Raw genomic sequence first — 27,234 nt, 5'->3', positions numbered from 1 at the left:
AGATATGCAGAGGGCGAAGAGGCTATTTTATTTTTGAGGTCAATGTGGTTATGTGGCCATTGCAGAAGCCTCACGTGGCAGATGGGGCGAGAGAAGGATGACGGGGTAGACAGCATGAGAAAACAAATGTTTAGTTTTTTTTTTTTTTTTTTTTTCCGGTCAAAAACCTTTAGCTGTTTATGAAAAATCTTCACCCAAAAACAAAAACGTTAGATAAGAATATTTGATCCTCGTGCATCTATCCATCCGACAGTTAAAAATTGACCATGTTTCATACAATATTTCTTTTTATTTAAAAAAAAAAAGGGGGTGTTGTTCTTGTGCCGCAGCGCAGACTGCGCCTAGGCACATGGGGGTAGGCGCAATGACCATCATGCCTCATGCACAGGCTGCCCATGTGCCTAGGCACAGCCTATGCACAGAAACATGGGGGTGGCATTTCTAGTTTCTACTGTCTACCATTCAGGGTGTAGGGCGTTCATTTTGCCTATCCCATGTGTCTGAACACAGCCTACCTCTTGACACACGTATCAAGAGAAGCTTTATTCAATCCATGGGCGGCTCAGACACATTCCTAAGAATCGTAAGCAATTTGAAACTAATGAACTGTGATAGAACACAGATTGAACTCAAATTCTATTGGATAAGCCCCTTGTCATTATTTTTTACCATTGATGAGAAAATTACCTTATCTCATAAAATTCAATGATTTTAGACAAAGTTTGTTTTCTTAGGAAGCTAAAAGGTCGAGTAGACCTCACAAAACTATACAAAGGCTTTTACACCATCATTCACAAGCACCTGCACCTTAGAAGAGTACTAGAGTGCCTAGCAACAGTGAGCCCTTAAACATTGTTTGCTATAATTTGCCTTGCTTCTCAACCTGGTTTGTGTATGCCCTCAACCTCTATAATATATTGTTTTCCTCCTTTGTGAGTCTACATTCATCTCCCTTTTATTTCACGTAATTTGATTTAGTAGTCGCTGAAATATCATATTAACATTGCAGGTATATTGTTGTTGTCCTAGTTAGGCATCGAAAAATATGATGCAGATTATGATGTTAATCTGTAGTTTTCCATAAGGATAGGTGCTTTTGTTTTTAACTAGATTAAATCTAGTTCTTCCTTGTTTTTTTTTTTTTAATTTATTTGTACATTTCTACTACTTTTTATATTTATGTCAGATTTTTCCTTCCCATTTATAACACATTCTAAATTTTAGGTTTTGCACTACAGTCATAATTGAATATAGGGTATTTTTTACATCCTTTTTTTTTTTTTTAATCATAAATTGATAGGATAGCTTGTTCTACCCAAAAAAAAAAAAAAAAAGGTAGGATAGCTTGGTTTCTATGTATTCAACATTATCACCATTTTTCTTTTGTTCTTAGTGCTTTTATAGATTTTATTTAGCATTTATTTGCATCGTTTCACACATACTTGTATTCTAGGAACTTAGGGTTTTTGTTAAATCAGAATTTTCTCATTTTTACTTCCTTTTGTTTATGTAACATTAACATCAGAATAGTTTTCTTACTAAAAAAAAACATTAGAATAATTTCGTTCATCTTTTAACATGCTTAGGTTTATTTTTCATGTTGTTTTACATTGCATGCTAACTCTGTTTTGTAGCATTACTGAATTTATAAGCTCTGCTCTCCATCTCCACTCGGTCATGCAGCGCACGCGGTCCTTGCACCTTGACACAGGGGTGCACGAAATGACCGTCACACCCCCTGGAACCTCGAAAATGACTGGGGGTGTGATGGTCATTTCGCATGCCTTGGTGTTAGGGCGCAGTGGCTGCGTGTCTGGCGCGACCAGGTGACATTCTTTCTCCCACTTTTATTTCATTTTTATGCTTTATATGCAAGTTTCAGCATGATGTGTCATAGTTTTAGGAATATTTATTATCCTATAAGAATACCAAATAAATAAGAAGACAGATTTGGAAAATTATGTCTCCCCACACTCAATCTCATTCTTCTTCCATGAAGCTTTGGAAAATTCTTTGGTCTTTGAAAATCCACCCAAATTTTGAATTATTCTGTTGGAAACTCTTACAAAATGGCATTGATACTAGATCAACCCTGTCAAAATTCTTCCATTTAGATGTTTCGTGTGCTCTCTGTGGTACTTCTACTGAGACACCTTGGCATCTTTTTCTTTCATGCAATATTTCCAAACACATATGGTTTGTTGGACCTTTGGGGCTTAGAACTGAATTTTTACAAGCTAATTCCATCTTTCATCAATGTATATCCTTCCTTACCCAACCTCCTTGGCCGCATTTTGACCTTAAATCTTTCCTTTCCTCGTTTGCAATAACCTGCTACTTCATTTGGAACGAAAGGAATAGATGTTGGATTAATCAAACCTCTCCAAACCCCTTGACAATAATATATAATATTAATAAATGGATTTAAGACCTTAAACTTTTATCCTTAAGTATGCCTGACTTCATCCCTAGCCCAACACCTGTATACCCTAGTAAATTTGACCTAACTCTTTCCCTACCACATGACTCCCTAACCATTATTTGTGATGGTAGTTTTCTGGCAGAAACTAAAGAAGCAGGTTGGGCTGCAATACTGTTACGCAATAACTCATTCATTTGTGCATACTCTAATTTTGGTTATACAGGAACAACACAAGAGGCAGAGAGACTCAAGGGTTTCTACTCGGACTGCAGCAAATAGAAGGATCTCCAAACGCATCTCTCAACATCTGGATTGACTGCGAGGAACTAGTTCATTGACTGAATCCTCCAACAACACAATGTCCATGGGAGATTTTCACCATCTTATGGGGAAATTAGACATATTGTGGGAGAATTTAGTAATTTTAGGCTATCTAAAAAAGACAGATCTTTTGTGTATTTGGCTCATAAGTTAGCAAATCAAGCAAGATGTACTAAAATTGCTGTTTGTATTTCAGACTTTAATTTAATCTAATTAGTATTACCTATTATAAAAAATAAAAAAAAAGAAGGCAGATTTGATTAGGTGGATCTGGGTGCTTAACATCTTCCCTAATTTGTAACTTGACTCGGACCCAATCTTACGGTTAGATTGGTTCGAATATAATCATGTTTTATTTTGGGTCCTAGACCTTCGTATAAGTGATGACTCTTTAATTGTTGATTATGTAGATATTTTCTTGAGGTCTGATTGCTCCACCCCCATGAAAGGCGAAAATCCCACCCGCCAAAGCATGTGTGCTCTCATTGACCCCTCCGCATGTGCGCAGGGGCCATGCTCCCCCATAGAGAGTGTTGATTCTTTTTTGTTTTATGATTTTCCAATTTCTTTTATTCAATCTCCTATTTATGGTTGGGGATGGTGAATTAAAGTGTTTTTATGAATATTTTCTCATTACAAGTTATGAATGTAAGATTTAATTGTGGTTCAAACCTGAAAACAAATCGATCTAAACCGCGGTATTAACCTAATATTGAAAATTGAAATAAACTTAAACTGCACCGGATCGAAATCGAAGTTTTTATAACGGTTTGGTTTTGATTTCATTCATTTCGAGGCCAAAAACCGATTCAGTCCGATCAAAAACCGGGCCAAACCGACCGGGTGTATTTTTGGGATGAAGCCTCCATTTTAGAAAACCCACTCTGTTGAAACTCGACTTGATTTTTCACCTTCGGATAATGCTATCATGTCTAACAACTCATGATACGTCAATTGTCTGATCAAGTGATTAATGTTACTTTATCTATGAATGATGGATGCATTACAGTCATAAGATTCTCAATAGACAATTTACGAAACAAAACTATGCTGATCAGGCGGTTAGGATTTATCTAATACGCGAGTCTAGGAAAGAGAGGATACAGAACGCGTAACTCCCCCATCTCCGAAGTAATGCTTTTTCTCTTTCCCCCAAAAGAGAAAGCACATTAGAAAAAGGTACGAGAAACGAATGAAAAAGAGACTGAAAAGTTAGAACGTCGAAAACCCTATTCGCTTATTCTAGGGTTTCATTAAATTTACAGCATTTGGGGTTTCTTTATTTGCAGAAGAAGATTGGCGATTAGGTATCATCAGCAATGGCGACGACAGGAACTACGGCACCGACTCAGCAAATGTCAGCGAAGAGGAAGCCTGTATTCACAACGGTAGATCAACTGAAACCGGGGACGACTGGACACACCCTTACGGTGAAGGTCTTGAATTCGAACACGGTGTTGCAGAAGGGGCGGGCGGCCTCTCAGCATCTTCGCGGCACTCGCATCGCCGAGTGTCTTGTAGGTGATGATACCGGTTGCATCATCTTCACTGCTCGCAACGAGCAAGGTATATACTTTTTAAATCTTCTGCATCTTTTACGTTTTTTTTTTTTTTTTCTATTTGAATCTTAGAGGTCCTTTTCTTTTTAGGTAGTCGATTTGATTATAGGAACTGATTTTTTTGTTTGTTTGTTTGGAAATGGCGTTGTCTCGTTGTCAGTTAGTTATTATGTGAAGCTTCGATATTATAGAACAAACGCGAGGTTATCCATGGATATTTAAACCCTAACTTTGTGTAAAAGTGATGAATCTTTCATTTGCATTCTATAATATTAAGAATGTGATACCTGCGTTGCGCGAGTTAATAAATACCATGGTATAATTTACTAGTGATCGTAGCTTTATGTCATTTTGAAGTTTGTCCTTAAATTACCCTGATCATAGAATGCTATTTAAATTCATTGTGCAAGTTTGAAAGCGCCAGTTAGGATTTTGATTGTGTAAAGTATTTAACTATACCTGAAGTCACAACATTATGGGTGACAAGGGAAGGGAATCTTGTGCGGATGGTTTGTCATTCTGCGGAGAAGACTACTAGAGAGATAGAGATTGTGTGTGGGTTGTGCCAAGAAAAATGTGGCTTGAGATAATGAGTGACTGATAACTTGGGAGATAAAATTATGCATGGTCCTTGATAGAGTGGGAAGAAACCAGAGGATTTGTGTTACTGATGCTAAGTAGTAGTGGTGAGGCTATCTTGTGTTGTACTGCTTCTGGCCTCTTTGCTGGTGTTAATTATGACAGTCTGCACTACTGTTATGTGGAGAAATCCAAAGCTGGGGTTGACTTTTTCGTGCCTGATGTAGTTAGGGTATGGACATTAACGTCAATAGTCTCTTTGCAGATATTAGAAGATGATAGCCTTAATCAATGGTGTGCTAGATCTGTGTGGTTTAATGTGCTTCTGATTTCTTACTAGGCTCTTTCCCAATCTTTAGGAAAACATCCCTAAACTACCATTTGTCTAGTAGCTGGATTGTTGATTGTTTTGACTTCTCCTTTGTAAATTCAATTTACTTCCGAATCATGCTAGTTCCCATTGTTAGCTGTAAAACATGGCTTATCTAACTATCTTGAATCTTCATATAGCTTACTAGCAAAAGCTCTCTGGCCTCCTCAGCTAACCCTTTCAATTTGGATTACAACCATGCTTTAGATTCCTCTGAACTTATGCCATAAAATTTCCAAACATGCACATCAAGTCATTTGTCTTATTTTCATATCAGCTTCCTTGTAGGATTCATTTTGTTTTGACTTTTCTTTTGAGTTCATAATGTAAAACATTAATGGCTTATGAAATAGTATCCAGAGTTGCTGAAGCTGCTAATCCCCAATTTCGTGCAGAGATTGCAGCTTGGACTGCAGCTTATTTGCCATCTTTTACAATTACTGCAATCTCGCAGCAATAGCTTTCTTTAGACTTTGGTATACATCTCAGCCTAGCAACTGGCTCTTAGGGGCAGCTAATTAAAAGTGGCACAAATTTTGGTATCATGCAATATGGATAGGGTATGGGTATCACATCCGTACTGCCTGGTTTTGAGTGGCTTAATCATTACTTGCCCTTGGAAACTTGCACATGCAACTAAAAAAAAAAGAGGAAGAAGTGGGGGATGAGAAAGTGGAAAGGAAATGTATAAAATTTTGGAGCATTGTTTGGAAGCATTTCGTAAGCACTCCTTTACATGGATATAGTCAGTATCATAAATGTGTACACCTGCCTCACACCTGACACTTTCACGAAGGCTTCACCCTTTCCGTTTAAGGTGGTTGTTTTAAGCAAACTAAGCATAAGCTCTTTCTTCATTATCATTGCTCTTTAGGTGCTTGCTCTAGTTGAACAAATGGACCCTGTATGTTCTTTTGCATATGGTTTCGTTGTAGACTTTAGGCTTTATTATCTTGCTCGTTCATGATATGCTATAGGACATAGTTTTGGTTATCTTTCACTTTGTTTATATACTCGTTGCTGATTGCCTACAACTTTGTTTACGTGGGTGATGGTTTTGTCATGCTGTTTGAATTGTTAAAAAGTTTTTTTTTGCGTTTATCGTGTCATATTTATTTCCATGTGTCTGGATGTGGAGTTACGGATGCCTTGTCTTGAGCCTCTTGTCTTAGTAAGATTGGATGTGGGTCTTAGATCTAATCAAGTTTGGCAATAAAATGATTAGAATGATCTGGGTTTGAAGTATACCTTAGGGGTTCCCCCTTCCTGTGGCTGATGTTTACTGCAATTTCTTGTGTTAGAGTTAGCTCTTTGTTTGAATTCCTTTACTTGTAGTTGTTAAAGGACTATGGAAAATGTAGTTAATTGTTGCCACTTGATCTTGTTCAAGAATTATGCTCCAAGAAAAACCTTGAAATTCTGCTGTCTCTCAGCATGTTTTCCCTTTCTCTGCATATGGTGATGATAGTTCCATCTTCTGTGCAGTTGATATGATGAAGCCAAATGCAACTGTTATACTCCGTAATGCTAAAATCGACATGTTTAAGGGATCTATGAGATTGGCAGTTGACAAATGGGGACGTGTTGAGGTCACTGAACCTGCTAAATTTGTTGTTAAAGAGGACAACAATCTGTCTCTAGTTGAGTATGAACTGGTGAATGTTGTGGAAGAGTGATTGGATCTTTTGGTGATTAATATTTGGTGATCCAGAGAAGCTTCAAAGTTTCAAGGCCTTGATGGGTTTTTTTCTTTTTATCGTGTTCCCTGCTCCTGAGCTGGAACTGGGGTAAAGTTTTCTTGGGAAGAACATTGAAGTTGGTATACGAATCTTACTGAAACTAGCGATGTTTTTTACTACTTAATATTTACTACAATGAACTAGTGTTAAGTGTCAGCATGGATCGTTGGTTGGATGTGTAAAGGATATTCACTTGTTGCTTCCACCTTATTCTCTCGTACAGCAGTCACTGAGCCTTGCAAAGTAAAACCATCTAGTGTTAATAATGTTATCCTTCTTTAATGTCTGTTATTCTATTTCTCCATGAATTCTTGCTATCAAATTTCCAATTTTATGATAGATGTTGAATACCACAGGTTTGGGGTTTGGTTCCTGGATTTTACTGATACAAGGTCTTGAACCTGCGAAACCCCTTATGTTCATGTTTGTTTGATGTAATCTTGTGTTTGTCCTTTTCTCATCTTGTGCAAGATGCCGATCCATGTGATTAAATGTGTGAACTTGTGGGATCTATTCGATCGAGTTACTTTAACCTGGTTTGCTGTATGATATGTTATACTAATACCCAGTTGATAAGAAGATATGGGGACTGATAATGTGAAAATTGCTGATGGGAAAAGCTGTTCGACTGGAACGCCGTGTAGCCTTGTGTTTTATGTTTGGTGTGCATCTGGTGAGAGTGCCCCAGAAGTAAGCAAGGTCTTGGACTTGGTCTCTGCTGTCTAATTGTGGCTCTATATTTGTGTATACTTTTTATGATTTCAGTGATTTGGATGAGTTATCTCATTGTTTAAATTACAACAGAAACCAGAAAAAACCTACAAAATAAGAAATTGAGATATTAGTTTAAGAGGCTTCAGTTTATGTGGCTGTGGTATTCAGGGCCACCAGATGGACCATGGACAGTCTATTTATGCATTGGACTGTAAGCTGTACGCCCAGACCCCCTCTGTTGTCATAATAGGTTAAGCATCAATTAGTCTGATTATTGTATTTTTTGGCAGTATCGCACCATCTCTGAGTTTGACTTGTCATGGAGCGTCACCGTGTGGACACGCCTTTCCTACGCACCGAGTACCAAAATATAGACCTTTTGGCGTAAACGCCAATCTGAAATGTCATAAAACCCCTTGGGCCCAATTTAATGAAGTTAATGGCAGAATCTCCCGCGTACGAATACCTTCCACCAAAGAAGTCTTAAGGTCTTCGTATCACTTAGACGGTATCACTTAGAGACTAGTAAATAAAGACCAACTCGGCAGCCTTAAATCAACGGAGAGAAGTTGATGTAACCCTAAAGAAACAGTCAAACTGCCACCTTTTTTTTTTGGGGGGGGGGGGGTGTGGTTGGTTTTGGTTATGCCATTTTGTTAGAGGTTATATGATTGATGAGTACGAGTATAAAATTTCACATGTGGTCGTGGTCAATACAGGCCATTTCTTAGGTATCCATATGATTAAAGTTACCACATTACCCTTTCTTGTGACAAAGTTGGGTGCAAGTCTGGAGACATCTTCTAGACGCTTCTAACCTTAAAACAGTTTTATTTGATAAATTCTCTGTTCTTGTAAGAAAAAAAAAAAAACATTTTTTGAGTCTCACTCATTTTATTTTCTCATTTCTGAAATGTTTTCTATATTTAGTTAGTGGATAGTTCGGGACTAATTGTTTGCCCTACACAAGGGCTTAAGGAAATAAAGATGTGTCTCATTACCATCAATTGATAAACACTTTATTCGAAAGGCCAACAGCTGGTATTAGAATCTTGCATAAGGAAATAAAAATTGCGTTCACATTACTTTCAATTGGTTTTAGTATAGCATTAAGCGCTTGATTCGAAAGTCTTATATCATGTAACAATAGAAGATTATGTTTTTGAAAATCACAAGAAATATCTAAATCATTCATTTTCACATTTTTTTTATTCTAAACAATCTATTCCCACGTATTAAAATTCTCTGCAATATCGGCGGGCGGCGGTGTGCATCCGGTGTTACAACAAAGGCCATGTGTGTCACCTGGCCTCTGTTGTGCCGTCGGATGTGCACCGCCACCCCGCCGGTACTGCAGAGTATCCTGGTCCCTATTCCCACTTAAAGTTGAGAGAGTGTATAGTAATGTTTACAGTACTAGTATATAACTACATATGCATGGACATACACGGGATGCGTCCCAATACAAAAGGGGGTATTTGATTGAATTAGTCTCTAAAATATGATACATGAATAATCTTGACCATGCCCTCTCTATCCAACGGTTGGAATGTATATATCATCTATCCACTTGGTAGAATAGAAACCTTGTGATATTTGAAAAAATAACAAACGCTTGTGACAATAATCATTAGCATTGGTTTTATTAACAAAAAGATAATTATAGGGGGGGGGGGGGAAGAAATGATAAATTTCATTTGATTAGAAAAGTTAAGTGGACTTCTAGGTAGACATCAATTTTCGTTCATAAAAGGCTAAATTTAGTTGACATATCATATTTGTACCATATTTGTGCGACACTTAATTCCAAATAGGTGTAGTTCGGGTTAAGATTTTGAAGAGCGGAATTAGGGTCTGGCCAATTCCTATCCAAATCAGTCGGAATCGGAGGAAAATCTGCCCTAACCCTAGTTTTTGAAAGGGATTCGGCTGGAATCGGCTTGATCCCGATTCTTGAATCCATGGTCTAGGTCCTTCAAGATTGATTGCAGGTATTTGGTTTCGTACGTAAGAGGACAATGTGATCATTTCATGTGAGGAGAACCCTGGAAGCTCATAGAACCCAGAACCCTTGCCCATAAAAATTGATTGTTCATGTGCTTTCACTTCAACATTCACATGCTAGATGGCATTCCATTTTAGGTACTAATCCAAAGCATGTTTGCCATCATTGGAGGATAGACTTTTTATAGTAGATCTATGTAACAATGGAATGTGATGTTTCTTAAAATCACAAGACAAATCTAAGTATGTGACTTTTCCTAAAATCACTAGACAAATCTAAGTCATCTAATTATTATTTTTCTAATCCAAAACGTATGTTCTCAATCAGACTTGAGAGAATATACAATAATGTCTAGGGTATTAGTTCTCATGCATGATTATACATGAGTTGTGTGCCAATACAAAATGACGTATTTGATTAAATTAGAATTTTTTGACACATGGCTAATCTAGTCCATGCCGCTCTATCCAACTACCGTGATCAAAATATCATCTATCCATCATGACAAAATAAATGCATTGACAATAATTTACCTTTTTTTTTTTCTTATATTTTAGGGCTGATGTTCTCTGTGCCGCAGTGCAGCCTGCATCCAAACACATGGGCTTACCATTCAAGGGGGCAAGGTGGTCATTTCGCCCACCCCCGGCACAGAAAACATTCTCTCTATTTTTTACTTCACCAAATTCCTAAGGTTGAACCAACTCGGCCTATCACGGTAGGATTGTCCGGTTGCGTGTTAGTGTTCGGTTTTGGAAGTACCCGATTTTAATCATTGTATAGGAAACGCCGAAACGGAACTTTGGAGAGCCCTTGCAGTTGGAACTCCTTACATACGGAACTACACCCAACTGTGACAGTAAAGAAGAGAAGAACAAGAAAGAAAATGAGACCTGAAATGTGACTATTTGAGCCTTTGAGGTAGGCATTAGGCGCATTACGCAACATCTCTCTCTCTCTCCACCCCGCAAACACTCCCAAGCCCACCCCCTAGGTTGAACATCACCATTCCAGAATGTACTTTCAATTATAATCTCTGTATGACGAGCGTTTCAGTGCAGATGGACATACTGTGGAGCTAAATTTTTTTTTCTTCTTGGGTCACTTTAATTGGATGCGTTGGTGGTAATTGAAGAACAATGGCTTCTTTGTTTAAGGTACGAACAACCAATAGTTGTTTGTTGTTTTTTTCCTACTACATATTGTGTACTCTCTGCGTAAGCCGGTAGTATACTAGAATATTATTGTCATTTTAGGGACCCTCCACCCCCCCCCTCCCCTTTTTTTTGGGGTGAGGGTGGGGAACTTATATTGAGCATTATTAATAGCGTTATTCAAATGAATTATGTATTCTTTATGATTGCATCCTGAATTTCAACCACCAACAGAGTATGAAAAGAACTAGTTTCTGGGGCTAGCTTCTGTTGCTCTTGATTCAGATGTTCTGAATGGAAAATGTGTTTGGATTTTGAAGAGTTTGAGTTAAAGTTGCAAACACTTGATTTGGTGGGTCTTGCATGCTTGCCGGAGATTCTACAAGTAGCAAGTATCTATGCGGTTGGGCATTTGGTGAAACTATTGTCGTAAATTGCACGAAGTTGTTTTTGTGGTTGTAGAGATGTGCTGAATCAAATTGGAAGCTGATTGGTGTTAACTCAAGATACATCTGAAGAGATTAGTACAGATAACCTCTTTGGGGAGTGTTCATGTGCTAAGATTTTCATCACTTGCCTAACTTTCAGTTTTGCCTTTGACAATTAATCAAGATTTTGATTTGAAAAGGAAGAGGTGTACACCAGTTAGAAGCAAAGGCTGGTGGTGCGTGGGGCAAGGTTTAAAGTATGGGTATCAGGTATCGTATCTGAAGGATGATTTTAAGAGGCATATCGTATCGCAAGATACGTATCGAAATGGTCAAGAAACACATGAAAATGCTTATGATATATACAAAATACAGTTTTGAAGCATAGAACACTATAAATAAGTAATATGTAAAATATATAATGTATAAAAAGTAGAGCAAAGTACGACAAAACTAGTGCATTCAATTGATTATATATAAAAGATGTGATTTTTTACATCTACTAATACCAATTTGTTTAGGTGACATATCGGTACTGTATCGTATTGGTACCTTAAAAATGAAATATGTATCGACAAATACGGAAGGAAACTTTAAACCTTGGTGTGGGGTATTCTGAAGGGTCATGATAATGGCAAGGTCATGCCATTATTCAAGAATCCCTTTTACATCCAGTTTTAGCTCTGGAGTCTGCCTCATTGTTCCTGGATCTTGGTTCTGTATACACAAGAAGTTCAAAGGAGCCAGAAGTTTGTTTCCTTGAAGATATGGGAGCCTCGCCTTGATCCTTTGCTCTCTCAATAATCCAAAAATTTGAATTTCTTGAACCCATTATAACACAAAATAATTATGTTGAATGTTGTACTTATATGCGACTTTAGTTTTATATGTTTTTTTAAATAGTCTCAAGTCAATGAATTCCACAGGTATCATTCCTAACTGCCAGATACCTTGTGAATACCTTATTAGTAAATTTCTATTGCTGATAGTAATTTTTAAATCTTAATCTTTGGTCTGGCTGATCAATTTGACCAGCCACTATGCATATTTCCTCTAAGTGTTCTCATGGACTGTGAGGCCAAATTATTGGATCATGATCAGACTGTTTGGACAGTTGAATTAGTTAGAGACCGGACAAGAGACCGTCCGGTCTGACTGTTGGACTGTTCAAACTGGACAGCCTGATCCAGACACAATGCGGCATGTAGTTCTGAATTACTTGCCAAATTAATGGACTGGATGCCTGAAAACCAGACTGTTGATCCCCAGGCCCAAACGGTCTGGATCTAATCATTTTTAATGGAATTGCTTCTTCCTCCACTCTTACACTGCCTTGTATAGTTTCTTTGTTTGATATTACCATGATACAATCCTTTAATAACGTAGAGTTTCCATTTTAGGATGCCAACAATCTTTCAGTATATCGGGATAGAAGATTTCCAGGTTCACAAGAAGATTTTGAACATGCACTACAAACATCGACAACATTTTATATTGGGAATATGTCCTTCTACACTACAGAAGAGCAAGTTTATGAACTATTCTCTCGTGCTGGAGAGATTAAAAAAATCATCATGGGTTTGGATAAGAACACTAAAACCCCTTGTGGCTTTTGCTTTGTCCTGTAAGGCTTTGTCTTTCAAAGTAATTCTTAAGTTCTCTTGAAACAATGATTCTAACATGGAGTTTATTCCAATTTTTAACATTAGAGATCTCTGTTTTATGATTTGTCAGCACATTTGTTCATGATCTTGTAGAAAGAACTTCAGTGCTATATCAATCTGTTGCAATACTGTGATATCCTTAGCCGTATCTGTTGGGCCCTTTGGTAGTGCAAAGGAATATATTCAAGGACATATTGTGTCTGTCCAGCAATATGGACATTCCTGGGAGATTAATCTACCGGCTTTATCATATACTTGAGTGAAATATGACCTCTGTCTTTCATCGTAATTCTTCTATCTAGCGACATAATATATCAACATTATTTCATGGAAGATTTAGTTACTTGTGACAAGAAAGCTAATTCAATAACTGAAAAGAAAATACTTGCTTGATACCTCAATGTAATTTGATTTGTAATTCATGTTGAATCTATGGGATTTAGACAAGTTTTACTCCAAGCAGTACTATTACTAGACGGGAGGAACCATACATGTACCTTAGCCCGCAGTTTCTTGAGGGAACCTGTTCTGGTTCAACTGAACCAGGTTCAGTTGGTTCAGGCTAGACCAACCAGGTCTGGATGTTTTATGGTTACTCAAAACCAGCCCTAATTAATCCAGTCCAAGTCTTAGTCAACAAAGGGTCAAAAGTAATTATTCCGTATGCAGAATTTGAGAAGGCATTATCTTTTTAGTTATAACCATTATCTAAAATCTTAGAAGATATTATTTCAGTCAATAAGTCAGTTCATTGATGGTTTTGTAAGTCCTTGAAAATGTAAGTAAGTTCATTGATGGTTGTATAAGTCCTTAAAAATGTGTAGTTCATTAAATGGTCAAAGAGTTTAGGAGAAAGTCCCTATGATAGTCTAGAACCCTTCCAGCCACTCTATAAAAGCGGTGCCTATAAGCATTTTTAAGAAGAAAAAGTTTAATGAAATTTCTGGTTTATGCCAATAGCTGTGTGATGCAGTGGACATAGTTGTCATGGTGTCTAGGTGACTCAAGGCGTTGGAGGGGGCCTGGACACAAGGCGACATCGACAAGGTGACCCAGACACCTGGGCGACACCTTGACAACAGTGGCAGTGGATCCTAGTGAGATGCTAATCTAGGCCTTGGTAAGAATCCTTGGTCATTTCCTCCCTCTTATCTCTTTCTTACTTCTTCTTTTGTTCCTGCAATTTTTTTACTTCTGAATTTATCCACCTATTTGTTCTTAAGTTGTGCTGGTAGTTTGCTGTTGTTTTGGTGGATTCCTGAAGGTGTTTGGTTGTTGATCATAAGGGACAAACAGTTCTTAAAACTGACTTCAGTTTTGCAGTTATTACCTCCTTGTGTTCCTGTCTATTGGGGATTCTGATTCTGTTGTAAGGACTGAACCAAGATCCCATTAATTTGGTATTATAGCCATGGCCGAGGGTAGCTTTAATACTCCAAACCAATAACACCCATCGCATTTAAAAACAATCTTCCACAGTCCACTTTTGAGGAGCATGTGCGATCATACTTTGATCAAGGCGCACAGCAGCGATGCCAAGTTGACACTCAAAAACTGAAGATGGAGTTGAAGGAATTCAACGACAATCATGACCCCCAGGTATTCTATGACTAGATGTGCTATTTAGATGATTACCTTGATTGGTTTGAGCTTTTTGAAGCTAGAAAGTTGAAGTTGTCCCGCTCCAAGCTCGTGGGACTAGCACGAGACTGGTGGCGCAACTATGAGACAGAGCTGGAATGATGAGGATGAGAATCCACTACATGGGAGGAAATGTGTGAAGAGCTAGAGGAGAAATGTCTTTCTCAGACCTTCCGAAGGCGTCGAGACACTCTTGTTTCTCACACCGGCTTGGACGAAGGGACAATCAACTTGTTTCCTGTTTTAGGTTAGGGCTGAAACCTGAAATACGGGACAAAATTGTGGTGACAAGCATATGAGACTTACTAGACTGTTTTGAGAAGTCCCTGCAAGCTGAAGGCTTATTAAAGACTTCTGTTAGTGGATTCAATCCTCAATCCAGAGACGGCAGACGAAACATTCCAGCTACCAACATGTCGAGTTCCACCTTCAGCTTTAGAGAAGGGGAAAACTCCTATATCTAGTGGAGGAGAGACTAAGTGTTACAACTGTAATGGACACTTTGCCAAGTGCTTTCCACAGCGACGCAAGGATAATTCCATAATTGCAGTCGTAGAAGCCAATGAAGAAACACAATTTTGGAATTGGCGCAGGTTTAGGTTTGAGTTCACGTGTTTTGCGATGGAGGCTCCCACCAGGGATGCCCTGCCCCCTGATCCCCAACATCGCCATGGGGTTTCTGGTGGTGGAGCACCCTCCTTTGCTGCTGTCGTGTCTCGCTCATTGTCGCTCCCTGCGGTAGAGGTTGAGATTAAGAAGGCATCGTCTCATTATGGGTGTCCTGCGGTCTTCTTCTCCAAAGACGAGTTGGTTCGATCGGAGGGGCCCTTTGCGACTTCTCTCATCGCGAAGTGCAGCTATGGCAAGCCGTCGCTGTTTGTCATCAAGGATTGCATTCGCAAAGTGCTGCACTTACAGGGGGACGTGGTAGTGTCGACGTTGGATCCTCGGCATGTCTTGTTGCGCTTCTCTTCTCCGGCAGATTTCGTCAAGGTGTGGATGAAAGAATAGATGCACATCCAAGGTTTTCTTTTCCTTTTTATGAAATGGACTGCCGACTTTGTTTCTGGTTGGGAGTCCCCCTTCGCGCCTGTTTGGATTTCTCTGCCGGGGCTGCCGGTGAATTTGTATCAGGGGAATTTCTTGTTGTCAATCGCAGGGGCTGTGGGCAGGGTTTTGAAGGTGGATGGCGCAACTGCTAATTGCACTCGCACGGTGGCAGCACGACTTTGTGTTGACGTTGATCTGCGTGCGCAGTTGCCGGCGAAGGTTTGGGTGGGTTGTGGCGACAGTGTTTTCCATCAGACTGTGGTTTTTGAGAAGCGGCCCCTCTATTGCAGCCATTGTTTGAAGATTGGCCATTCAAATGATTTGTGCAGAAATTGCGGTGGCGGAGGCCGATCTGCGGCTTCGGCTCCGGTAGGGACTGCAACATGGTGTTGTCGAGGAGGGAAGAATTGGCGACGGGTCTTCATTCCTCATGGAGAAGGCACGTCTGCAGTCTTGGTCTTGGCGGTGAGGGTGTTGGAAATCAAGTACAGCGGCAGAAGGACCTTGCGCAGGAGAGGGGTCGCCGGAGGCCTTTGGCAGCAGACTCTGTGGAGGCCCAAGCCTTTGAGATACCCGATAGTGGAGGGGTGGAGGCACCGATTGAGGAGCGGTGAGCCTTATTGGTGGGGTGGCGAGCAACGTCGTCCCTAGCGTAGCTGCAGTGTCTTCCGAGCCTTGTGCTCCGGCGGCGAGGCTGCGGCGATGGCGGTATGGAGAGTCCAGCGGTGGGGCCTTGATTGCTCCGTTTTGTAGTGAGCTCGTGGTACCTAGCCAGTTTGGGGGCTGCCAAGAACAGCGCGGTGATGTGTGACAGGCCTTCTTTTTTCGCGAATGGTGTTGCCCGGCGGTTCAAAAGATGACTCGCAGTGGCGGTATTGCGCCTATATTGGCGGTCGTGTGGTATTGATGGAGAGTCTCGGGCGTTGAATGCCACGCTTACAGGTGGGTCAACAAGGTTGGTGGAGCGGCCGGCGAGTCGCGGTTGGAGGCGACCCTAGCCCCACGAGAGTGCAGAGCCTCGAGCGAGGCTGGTCGAGGGGACGTGGTCGTAGGAGGCACTTGCAGCCGAGGGCACCTAGCCTTGGGGCAGCCTTAGTCTATAAACGCAAGAAAATTAAGAAGGCTGCAGCGGGAAGGAGGAACAAAGATGGGTCGCAAAGAAGGGTCACGAGATCGATGAGATCGGCGATTCAGCGTCAAATCGACCAATGAATTGCATCTTTTGGAATGCAAGAGGTGTTGGTAATAAGCCTACGTATAGGCGGTTGAAAGCTCTTGTTAGCTCTAATAAAGTGGACTTGGTGGCAGTGGCTGAACCAAAGGCACAAGTTTCAAAGGCGCAAGTGGTTAGGAGGAGGATCGGGTTGGACTCAATGTTGTGTTCGAACAGGATTTGGGTCTTTTGGATGGCTTCGGTGCAGGCTCGTGTGGTGGATGAAGGCGACCAGTTTGTGACTTTGGAGTGTATGGGGGGTAGTGCAGGCTCCTTTCTCATTTCTTTTGTGCATGGCTTTTGTGAGAGGATGGACCGAAGGGGCTTGTGGGAGAGGCTACAGGAGTTCTCCCAGACTGTATCCACTCCTTGGGCGATGGGGGGTGATTTTAATGCTGTTATGGCACCGGTTGAGAAGGTGGGCGGGAGGCCAGCTTGCTCTCTCTCGTTGGAGGACTTTGGAGGTTTTGTTAATAGAACGTCGCTTATAGATGCAGGATATGTTGGGAACATGTACACCTGGTCTAACAACCAGGATGGTGCTGGTAGGGTGATGGGTCGGCTGGACAGATTTTTGGTGAATGCAGAATGGGCTAATGTGTTTACCAGGTGCTTAGTGACACATTTTAGCAGGACTTGCTTTGACCATGCGCCTCTTGGCCTCTCCTTTGGGGTGGAAGGGCACCATCCTTCATCAGGGTTCAAGTTTCAACAGATGTGGCTCCGACACCCTGAGTTTCTTTTGCTTGTGAAAGAGCAGTGGGATAAGCCGGTGCTAGGGTCTGCCTTGAATGTACTCTCCTTGAAGCTTAAAGGGCTTCGCTCTGCCCTCCGCAGCTAGAACAGGGAGGTGTTTGGCAACATACATCAGCGTGTTAGGGATGCAGAGGATGCGGTGTGTAGGGCGGAAACTGAGTTTGACTCACGTGATGAGGAGGCGACCAGGGCAGCTCTGGGGAGGGCTAGGGATAATCTCCAAGAGGTGTTGTTGCAGGAGGAGATATTCTGGAGACAAAAGTCCAGGGTTCACTGGCTTAAGGAGGGGGACCGCAATACAAAGTTTTTCCACTTGATGGCCAATGTCAGGAGGAGAATTGCTTGTGTGGAGCGCATCAGAGGGGCAAATGGCGAGTGGATCTCGGATGAGGAGGGGGTGCAAGAAGAGGCCGTGCGACATTTTTCGGGAATTTTTACTACACAGGGCTGTGTGATGGATGAGGGATTGTTATCGGTGATCCCTGAGGTGGTGTCCGAGGCTGATAATGCTGCCCTGCTGGTGGTCCCCTCCTTTGAGGAGGTTAGGGGTGCTATCTTTGCCTTGTCGGCGGACAGTGTGCCTGGGCCTGATGGGTTCTCGGGCCATTTCTTCACAGCTTGCTGGGAGGTGGTAGGGGCAGATGTGTGGGCTGCGGTGAAGGAGTTTTTTGCATGTGGGCCTCTCCCTAGGAGCTACACTGCTGCCAACTTGGTCCTGATCCCTAAGAAGGACAATCCGGAGGTGATGGCTGATTTAAGACCTATTAGCCTAAGCAACTTCTCCTACAAGGTTATTGCGAAGATCATGACCTCTAGGCTGGCGGGTCTACTGCCTATCCTGGTGGCGGAGGAGCAGGGTGCTTTTGTGCAGGGGAGATGCATTCATGATAACATTTCTCTAGTGCAAGAGGTTTCGCACGAGTTGAACAGGAAGGCAAGGGGGGGAAATGTGATCCTTAAGTTAGACATGGCCAAGGCCTATGATCGGCTTGAATGGGGGTTTCTATGGAGTGTGCTCTTGAAGTTTGGGTTCTGTAGGGATTGGGTCAATCTGGTCAGGCGGATGGTCGAGAATTGCTGGTTCTCGGTAGTACTTGGGGGTAGGCAGTCAGGGTTCTTCAAATCTACCAGGGGGTGCGACAAGGGGACCCCTTGTCGCCTACGCTTTTCATTTTGGCAGAGGAGGTGCTTAGCAGGGGAATCAAGGAGTTATTTATGGAAGGTCATGCCGCCTACTTCAGGTTGCCGAGAGGGTGCTCGGGGATCTCTCACAGTCTTTTTGCTGATGACACCATCATCTTCTCCAGGGGTCTCAAGGGCTCTCTTAAGCAGATCATGGGGTTTCTCTCTAGGTATGAAGGTTTCTCTGGACAGCTGGTCAACAAACAGAAGAGCTGTTTTGTAGTTGGGCACAAGGCTACGCCTGCCCATGCTAGGATGGTGGGGGCAGTTATAGGCTTTTCTCAGAAGGTACTCCCTATCACTTATTTAGGAGCCCCGCTTCACTGTGGTAGGCTCAAGGTTTGCTTCTTTGATGTTCTTATTGATAAAATCAATAGTAAGGTGGCAGGTTGGAAGGGTAAGCTCCTCTCAGCGGGGGGCCGGGTTACCTTGCTGAAGCATGTTCTCTCTTCCGTCCCTATCCATGTCCTGGCCACGCTGGACCCTCCTAAAGCTGTGTTGCGAAGGCTGTATGGCATCTTTGCTGACTTTCTCTGGGGAACCTCGGAATGGGGGAAACGAAGGCACTGGGTCAGCTGGCAGAAAGTGTGCAGGCCGCAGGAGGAAGAGGCCTTGGTGTTAGGTTGCTGGACGAGGTTGGGCTCTCTTTGAGGCTTAAGGGTCTTTGGCGCGTTCTGATGGAGCAGTTTTTTCAAGGCCAAGTTCTTCAAGGGCCTCCATGTGGTGCTGGTTGACCCTCATGGGGTGAATTCTAGGTCTTGGAGGAATGCGCTGGCGTTTAGGGGAATGATCTTGGAGAGATCTCGGTGGCTGGTTGGTTATGGGAATGTCTCTTTTTGGCTGGATAACTGGTCTGGGGCGGGTCCTTTGATTGATGCAGTGGACAGTGCCCTTCTTGTGGATGTTGATCTGCGAGTGAAAGATGCTGTTGAGGGGGATGGCTCTTGGAGACAAGACATCTTGGATCACATTGATGATGAGGCCATCCGGCAGCCTATCGTCCAAGGTAATGTTCACATCTCAGACAGGCCAGATGTTCTAGTGTGGGCACCGGCTAGTGATGGTCGCTTTTCAACCAAATCGGTCTGGAATGAGATCAGGACGGTGGGGTCAATTGCTGCCTATGCAAAGTGGATATGGAACCCCTCGCTCCCAACCAAGGTGGCTTTCTTCTCTTGGCAGCTGTTGAACGAAAAGATACCTACGGAAGTTACCTTAATGTTAGTTGGGATTCCCTTGGCCTCTCGTTGTTACTGCTGTGGCTCCCCCCAAAGGGAAACTACTGATCACTGCCTAATAGGTGGTGTTACAGCGGCTAAGGTGTGGAGGTTCTTCTCTCGCCTTTTTGACTTGGTGCCTCACCCAGGGCAGGATGTTAGGGGTCGGCTAGCGCTATGGCATTGGTTGGCGAGCTACAGGTGCATCAGTGATTACATTGTGGGGCTCTTGCCGGCTTTGATTGTGTGGGAGCTATGGAAAGAAAGAAACAACAGGAGGCATGGGGAAACTAGGCGTACTGCTGCCACTATCATTGATCGTGTTAGAAGGTGGGTGAAAGAGCTCCCAATCCCCTCACAAGTGGGCAAACGTGGATCTGCAAGGGATGGGCTGATTCAGCAGTGGTTCGAGTTCGTGGTTCCGCTGGCCAAGGCCTCTCGGCCTATCCCTGATTTTTGGTGCCCCCCTTCTGTTGCTGTCAAGCTAAATGTTGATGGAGCCTGTCGGGGCAATCTAGGGGTCGGGGGAGGAGGGGGAGTCATCCGGAATATTGAGGGAGAAGTGCTGGCAGCTTTTTCTAACAACTATGGGATGTATACTATTGCTATTGCAGAGCTGAGGGCTCTGAGGGATGGCCTCCGCTTATGCCACGATCGGGGATACGTAGATGTGCTTGTTCACTCGGACTCAGAGACCAATGTTACACAGATAAACCATAAGAAGTGTAACCTGTGGCAGGGGTGGTACTGGTTTGATGAGATCCTCCAGCTGATGGCAGCGACTAGGGCGACGGTGACATTTGCTTTCAGGGAGAGCAACAGGGCCGCTGACTGGCTGGCCAAGCAAGCTTGTGCTTCGCAATGCTCCATTACCTTTCAGCCGGATAACTTGCCGCTAGGCGGCTTTCGATGTATAGTGAGGGAGGATAGAGAGGGCTTGCCGGTCCTTAGAGCTTAGGACATGGCATGTTCTTGTAAGCTGTATAGCTTTGGGTTGGGGTAAGGCGGGACGTCCCCCCCTGTATTCGTTATTCTTTGTTGGCTTAATAAAATCTAGGGGCTGGCCCGGGTCCCAGAGAAGTTCGGGTTAAAAAAAAAAAAAAAAAAAGAAACACAATTTTGTGACCCCCAAGATGGTGGGGCATTGAAAAATACAGCTATTGAGGATGATACCTATGATGTTGACATAGGAAATGAGAAACCTGAAGACACCTAATGAGATACACGTGGTGAGTTGAATTCTGATCGCCGAGTCCAAAGGAGAAGAATGATGTCGTCATTGCATCTTTTACACTCGTATGACTAGTAGTAATGCAAGCTTGACCTCGAACCAGTGAAACCAGCGGGAGATTGATTGCATCAGGATCAATACAATAAAAGGAACAAAATTAAATAACTGAAACTCTTTTTTTTTTATTGCTATTTTTCTGTTTACATATGAAGGAGAACATAAAGGATAAGGAAAAGAAGAAGAAAGGGATATAGAAGGAGGGATAGGATCAGCTCTCTCAACCCATCATCCTTTCTCCCACGGTTTCTCACTGTTGCCCCGTCTCACAGCTTCAACTATAACTCTTTGCTCTTCAATCTCTGTCCCTCTTCTGTTCAGCCACATACTTATTTATAATAAAACCTACGACAACTTCTAGGAATAAAATCCCTTTTAAAATAGAAACTTGAGTCTAACTAGGATTCCTAATTAGGAATTTAGGATTACAATTCAAATAGGAAACTAAATAAGTGTCTAATAATAAAAATAACACCTAAAATCAACTCCTCTAAGCCAGCAGTCCATATCAGCCCCCAATTACTGTTTGCGTGAATAGTGTCACGTGTAGCAATAACTTTTTGTTTTTGGTCTTCTTCATGCTTCGATCTACATCAACTCTCTCCATCTTGAAAAAAAAAACCGTCCTCTAGTTTTGAACATTCTTAGACAAAGCTTCTTGTTGTGCATGTCCATCTTCATGGCTGACCATAGTAGGCTCTGAAACCAAATAATGCAAGCTTGACCTTGAACCAGGGAAACCAGCGAGAGATCGATTACAGCAGGATCAATACCATAAAAGGAACAAAATTAAATAACTGAAAGTTTTGGACTACATGGACTACCATAATCGATTGTGTCAGATCGTGATGTTAAGTACATGAATTATTTTTGGAAGACTTTGTGGATGAGGATGAATACAAAGCTACAGTTTTCTACGGCCTTTTACTAATAGACGGATGGACAAACTGAGGTTTTAAACTGATGCTTAGGCAACCTATTACGGTGTCCTGTATGAGACTATGAGAAGACTTGGTTGTCAGTACTCAACATTGCTGAGTTGACCTACAATAGTTCCATCAACAGCATCACTGGTCAAACACCTTTCGAGATAGTGCTTGGCATCCAACTCGAGAGGCCAATAGATTTGATTCCTTTCCCTTCTCATGTTCGAGTTAGCATTGAGGCTGATGGGTTCATATGGCACATAACTGAAGTACACACCGATGTGCGCCGATGCATTGCTATCGGTAATGATGCGTACAAGTATACAGCTGATCGTCACTGCTGGTTTGTTGAGTTTCAGCTGGGCAACATTGTGATGGTATGAATTGCTCTGGAGATGTTTACACCTGGTATCAACATGAAGTTGCACCCTCGGAAGATGGGTCCATTCAAGGTGTTAAAGAGGATTGCACCCAATGCCTACATACTTGAGTTGCTACTTGACATGTCCATTTGCAATATTTTTAATGTTTCTAGTCTTACTATGTATGTGGGTCATCATTACTTCACCAGACAAGGATGAGATTTAAGATGTTGACAACAAGTTTACTACGACATGACAAGGAGGTAGTTACCACTCTTTCCTTATCAAGTGGAAGGGTTGTTCGCGACATGATTGCATGTGGATCCATGAAGATGATTTCAAGCGCATCAACCCGGACCTTTATGAGCATTATGTCCTTTGTACATTTGTCGGAGTCGAATGCTTTCAAGCCGGGGAGAGCTGTTGTAGATAAGTTCTACTCCAAGAAGTACCATTGCAAGAAGGGAGGAACCAGGTCTCTACCTTAGCCTCTGATTCCTTGAATGTACCTGTTCTTGTTCAACTAAACCAGGTTCAGTTGGTTCAGGCCAAACCAACCTGGCCTGGGTGTTTTCTGGTTCACTCAAAACCAATCCTAATTAATCCAGTTCAAGTCTTACTCAACGAAGGGTCAAAATTAATTAATGTATGTCTGCAGAATTTGAGAATCATTATCTAGTTAGTTACAACTATTATCTAAAGTCTTTAAAGATATCATTTTAGTTAATAAGTCAGTTCATTGATGGTTGTTTAAGTCCTTGAAAATGTGCATTTTATTAAATGGTCAAAGCATCTAGGAGAAAGTCCCAATGGGTCTTGAACCCTCCCAGCCACTCTATAAGAGGGTTGCCTGTAAGCATTTTGAAGAGGAAGAAATAAGTTGAATGAAATTTCTGGTTTTATGCCAATAACTGTGAGATGCTAACCTAGGCCTTGGTGAGAATCCTTGGTCATATCCCTCTTATCTCTTTCCTATTTTTTCCTTTATTCGTGTGTTTTTTTTCTCATGAATTTATCCACCTCTTTGTTCTTAATTTGTGCTTGTAGTTTACTGTTGTGTTGGTGGATTCCTGAAGGTGTTTGGTTACTGATTTTAAGGGACAAACAGTGCTTAAACTGACATCAGTTTTGCAGTTCTCACCTCCCTGCAATTCTGTCTATTGAAGATTCTGAAGTATTAAACCAGGATCCCATTACCATGGCTTCTTAATATCATGATAGTGCAGATCAAAGTGTAAATAAAACAAAAGCATGAAGAGAAACTTGTTGTGGTGTAAAAGAGGTGGAAAAAACCATTGGGGGGAAAAATTTATGTTTATTTATTCTTTTGTATTATTATTATTATTATTGTTTTGTAAACCCTACTAGGGGATGGCCTGGGATGGTGATGAGCATCTTGCTCCTTACCTGTAACCTTTATGCGAGATTAGTTGTTTGAGCTCAGAAATGGAACAACTTCAGCGGTACATAACTGGAAAAGAAAAGGCAAAGAAAACTGAGGTACTTGGTTAATTTGATCATGTAAATTTGTAAGTTATATCATTTAGTCATTTACAGGAAAGTAATAAATACATATGTTCTTCTCCTTTTCAGGGGAGAAGGGCTTGGGATTCTTGATAGGTTCAGAGTGATAATGGATTGGTGTTGCCTCATCTTGAGTATATTGATGCTACAATTATATCCTCTCATGCTTCTTTCGAGGGTTCAAATATTTTGATTCTCAAGGTCAACTCTCATTTTCCCAGTGGGTCATGGCTAGGGTTGGCCTTATTGAAAGTGTTTTAATAGGTTCACAAGGAGTGACTATCTAGGAACCATAGTTGTCACGGCGTCATGGCGATCCAAGTCGGTGCAGGGGTGTCTGATCGATATATCGACACGTCGCCTGCCATGGCAACGCCATGGCGATCATGTCGACCATGGCAGAATTGTAATTAAATCCAAAGTTGAATGGCAAACTAGTAGATAAATCAAGATTTATAAGAGCAATGGCAGAATTGTAATTAATCTGAAGTTGTAAAGGAGTGGCAGAACTGTAATTTAATGGAGTTAAAGAGAAAACTGAATGGGTTAAACAGAATAGCAATAGAGAATATAAGGGGTTTTATATAAATAATATAAGTTGTCCTTATTTGCAATTTTAAAGACTTAATGTCTTCTTCAACCTTGCAATAACACGATAGAAAGAGAGGCAGAGAGGCGGTGAACTGGAGTAGTTCTAGCAGAGGAAACTCCTTCTTATGAAGACGATTCTCCCTGCAATTTCTGGAACAAAATCGCAGCACCAAGGTCTGCCGATCCCAACGAGAAATAACCCCAAAAATTCTACTGGCAACCGAATGGTGAGATCTGAAATCAGATCTGGCGGATGTCTTAGTTGCAAGTTACTAAACCAAGGCTAAAATAGGAGATTTAGGGAAGCAGGGAGTGGGTCTAAGGTTGGGGAAGAAACAAAAAATTAAAGAAAAAGAAATCGAAGAGGGAAAGAGAGACAGGACGCCATGGCGACGCCATGACAACTATGCTAGGAACATAGGGAGCTTCCTGGGGAGGCGGGTGTTCCCTGGTAGTTTGAGATTTGACTCCATCATAGAAAGTGTTGAAATTTTGCCAATTGGAAAGAGTTGTTTCTGTTTTGGTGGTAAGAGTGACACTGATCAAAAGCACTGTCTAGGCTTTCAGTTTAATAGAAGTTCACTTTTGAAATACAAGTTGGAGGCTCAGACTAGTGCAAAGGGCTCTTCTTGATAAGCAAGTTTGGAGCTTTGGTGAAGGATTGAGGCTTTAAATTTGGAATGAGGGTTGGAGGCTCAGACTAGTGGGGGATTTCATTATCCTATATGTGGGGGTTTGGAAGGTTATGCACACATGAGTGTGTGTGGTGGATCCCATGGTCTTTGTGGTTTGGAAGGTTATGTGTGTGTGTGGAAGCTTTAACTATTCTAAGGTTTTTGTGGTTTGAAAGGTTGTATGTGTATGTGTACCTGTGTACTGTAAATGGTTGAAGGTTTAGAAAATTGGGAAGATGATAACTGTGGGGATTATTAAGATTTGAGTGGTCTGTCCATGCTAACGATGAGCAGTGGTAAAAAGATTCTGTGAACCATTTCTTTGAAGAAAAAGAGCTTTTATGGTTTCCATCTTTCTGTTGAATCCTTGGTCTTGGATAAAGAAATTTGGTACTGCCATCACTTTTGAGGAGTAGACAGTATCCTTTTACTTCTGACGGGGACATCTAATGGAGGTGAATTTTCTGTTACGTTATTCCAGGAGGCTCTGCGGGAACTAATGATGCTCATTGCCCTGTGCTTTTATCTTGGTTTGACTGGTTCCCACAAGAATGAAGGCTTTTATGTGGACATGATTGATGAATAAAAATATCAATTATGGTTCCTATTCACTAAATTTGTATAGGGGTGGGAACTGCTGAATAGATGCATCATGTCTAAGGAGTAAGGATATGTGCATTGTAGGAAATTGAAAAACAGTGATTATGTAAGAGAGAGATGTAGAAAGAGGCTGATATGGTCACGGTAATGTTAGTTTGAAAAACAGCGATTGTTGTAAAAGGGAGATGCAGAAAACAGGAGACTGATATGGTCTAGGTAATGTTAGTTTGTGATCTGATCCTCGAAGTCCTCTGTGAATGGTTTATTGATATAGTTTGTTAATTTTCATTAAGTTTTATCTCAATAATATTTTTGTTGAAGCCCTTGATCGGTCTTGATCAACTTGTAAAGTGATGGCTATTTTGAGTCCACTTGCTGCCTCTCAGCCTCTATGGTCTGTCAAATTTTTTTTTTAGTTTCCAACTGCCCTTTGTGCTTAGTGGCTCACAATGGACATTGGAGTTGTGTTGTTTAACATATAAGAGCTTGTATCATGCTATGTGTTCTCTAAATTTCAAATCTGTTATATTTAGTATTGTAATATGACAATAAATAATAAATTTGGTACCTTCAGTTCTTGAATCATGGATTACTACCCAGTGTAGGAACCAATGTGACCTCATAGTAGTTTTCCTTTCTCTTTTATTACATTTTTCTAGTTACTGAAGCTTCGTTTTTACCTATTGTAAATGGATCATTTGGTTGAGAAAGGCAGCAACTGTTTATGATTCCATTGCTACAAATTTCATTTGGAGCAACCCATTAATCCTGAAAAGTGAGACCTTGTTTGATTGTTATATAACTATGTGCCATTAGATATTACTCTAGAGGTGATACTGAGGATGCCGTAAAATACATAAGTGGGACAATTCTTGACGACCGCCCTATTCGTGTGGATTTTGATTGGGGGTTCCAAGAAGGAAGGCAATGGGGCCATGGTCGAAGTGGTGGGCAGGTTTGTTGCTATTGGCTTTGATTGTCCTTTCTTCATAAACACAATTTATATTTTACATGGATTTTCCCTTTTGGTACAGGTGCGGGATGAGTATTGTGCTGACTATGATCCTGACATCCTTTTAAAAAAATTTAGATTAATTTTTCATGACTACCTTGGTCTAAACATCCTGAACATTTATTTGGTGTGAAATTTCTGATTTGTCATTCAGTCCTGCTTTTTGACTTTTTGTGGGGGTTAAGTACACTAGTATTTGCATTTAGCATTCTGTTATCCTTTTTTCTTTCTTCAGTTTCTTCA

General features: G+C 41.4%; 1 protein-coding gene and 1 pseudogene across 1 annotated transcript; both read left to right on the top strand.

The window, feature by feature from the left end:
* The first annotated feature begins 3,982 nt into the window (after positions 1 to 3,982).
* Positions 3,983 to 7,286, top strand: LOC122652454 (uncharacterized protein At4g28440-like). The gene is made up of 2 exons (XM_043846196.1): positions 3,983 to 4,309; positions 6,737 to 7,286. Exons 1-2 carry the CDS (start codon positions 4,063 to 4,065, stop codon positions 6,925 to 6,927), a joined length of 438 nt encoding a protein of 145 aa, XP_043702131.1. The 5' UTR covers positions 3,983 to 4,062; the 3' UTR covers positions 6,928 to 7,286.
* Positions 7,287 to 10,690: 3,404 nt separating this feature from the next.
* The window catches only part of LOC122653022, a 28,579-nt pseudogene continuing 12,035 nt past the window's right edge, over positions 10,691 to 27,234 (top strand).

This window comes from Telopea speciosissima, chromosome 2 (genome assembly GCF_018873765.1).
Source record: "Telopea speciosissima isolate NSW1024214 ecotype Mountain lineage chromosome 2, Tspe_v1, whole genome shotgun sequence".
Lineage (NCBI taxonomy): Eukaryota > Viridiplantae > Streptophyta > Magnoliopsida > Proteales > Proteaceae > Telopea > Telopea speciosissima.
The sequence above is the reverse complement of the archived record's forward strand: the minus strand, read 5'-3'. Positions and strand labels throughout refer to the sequence as shown.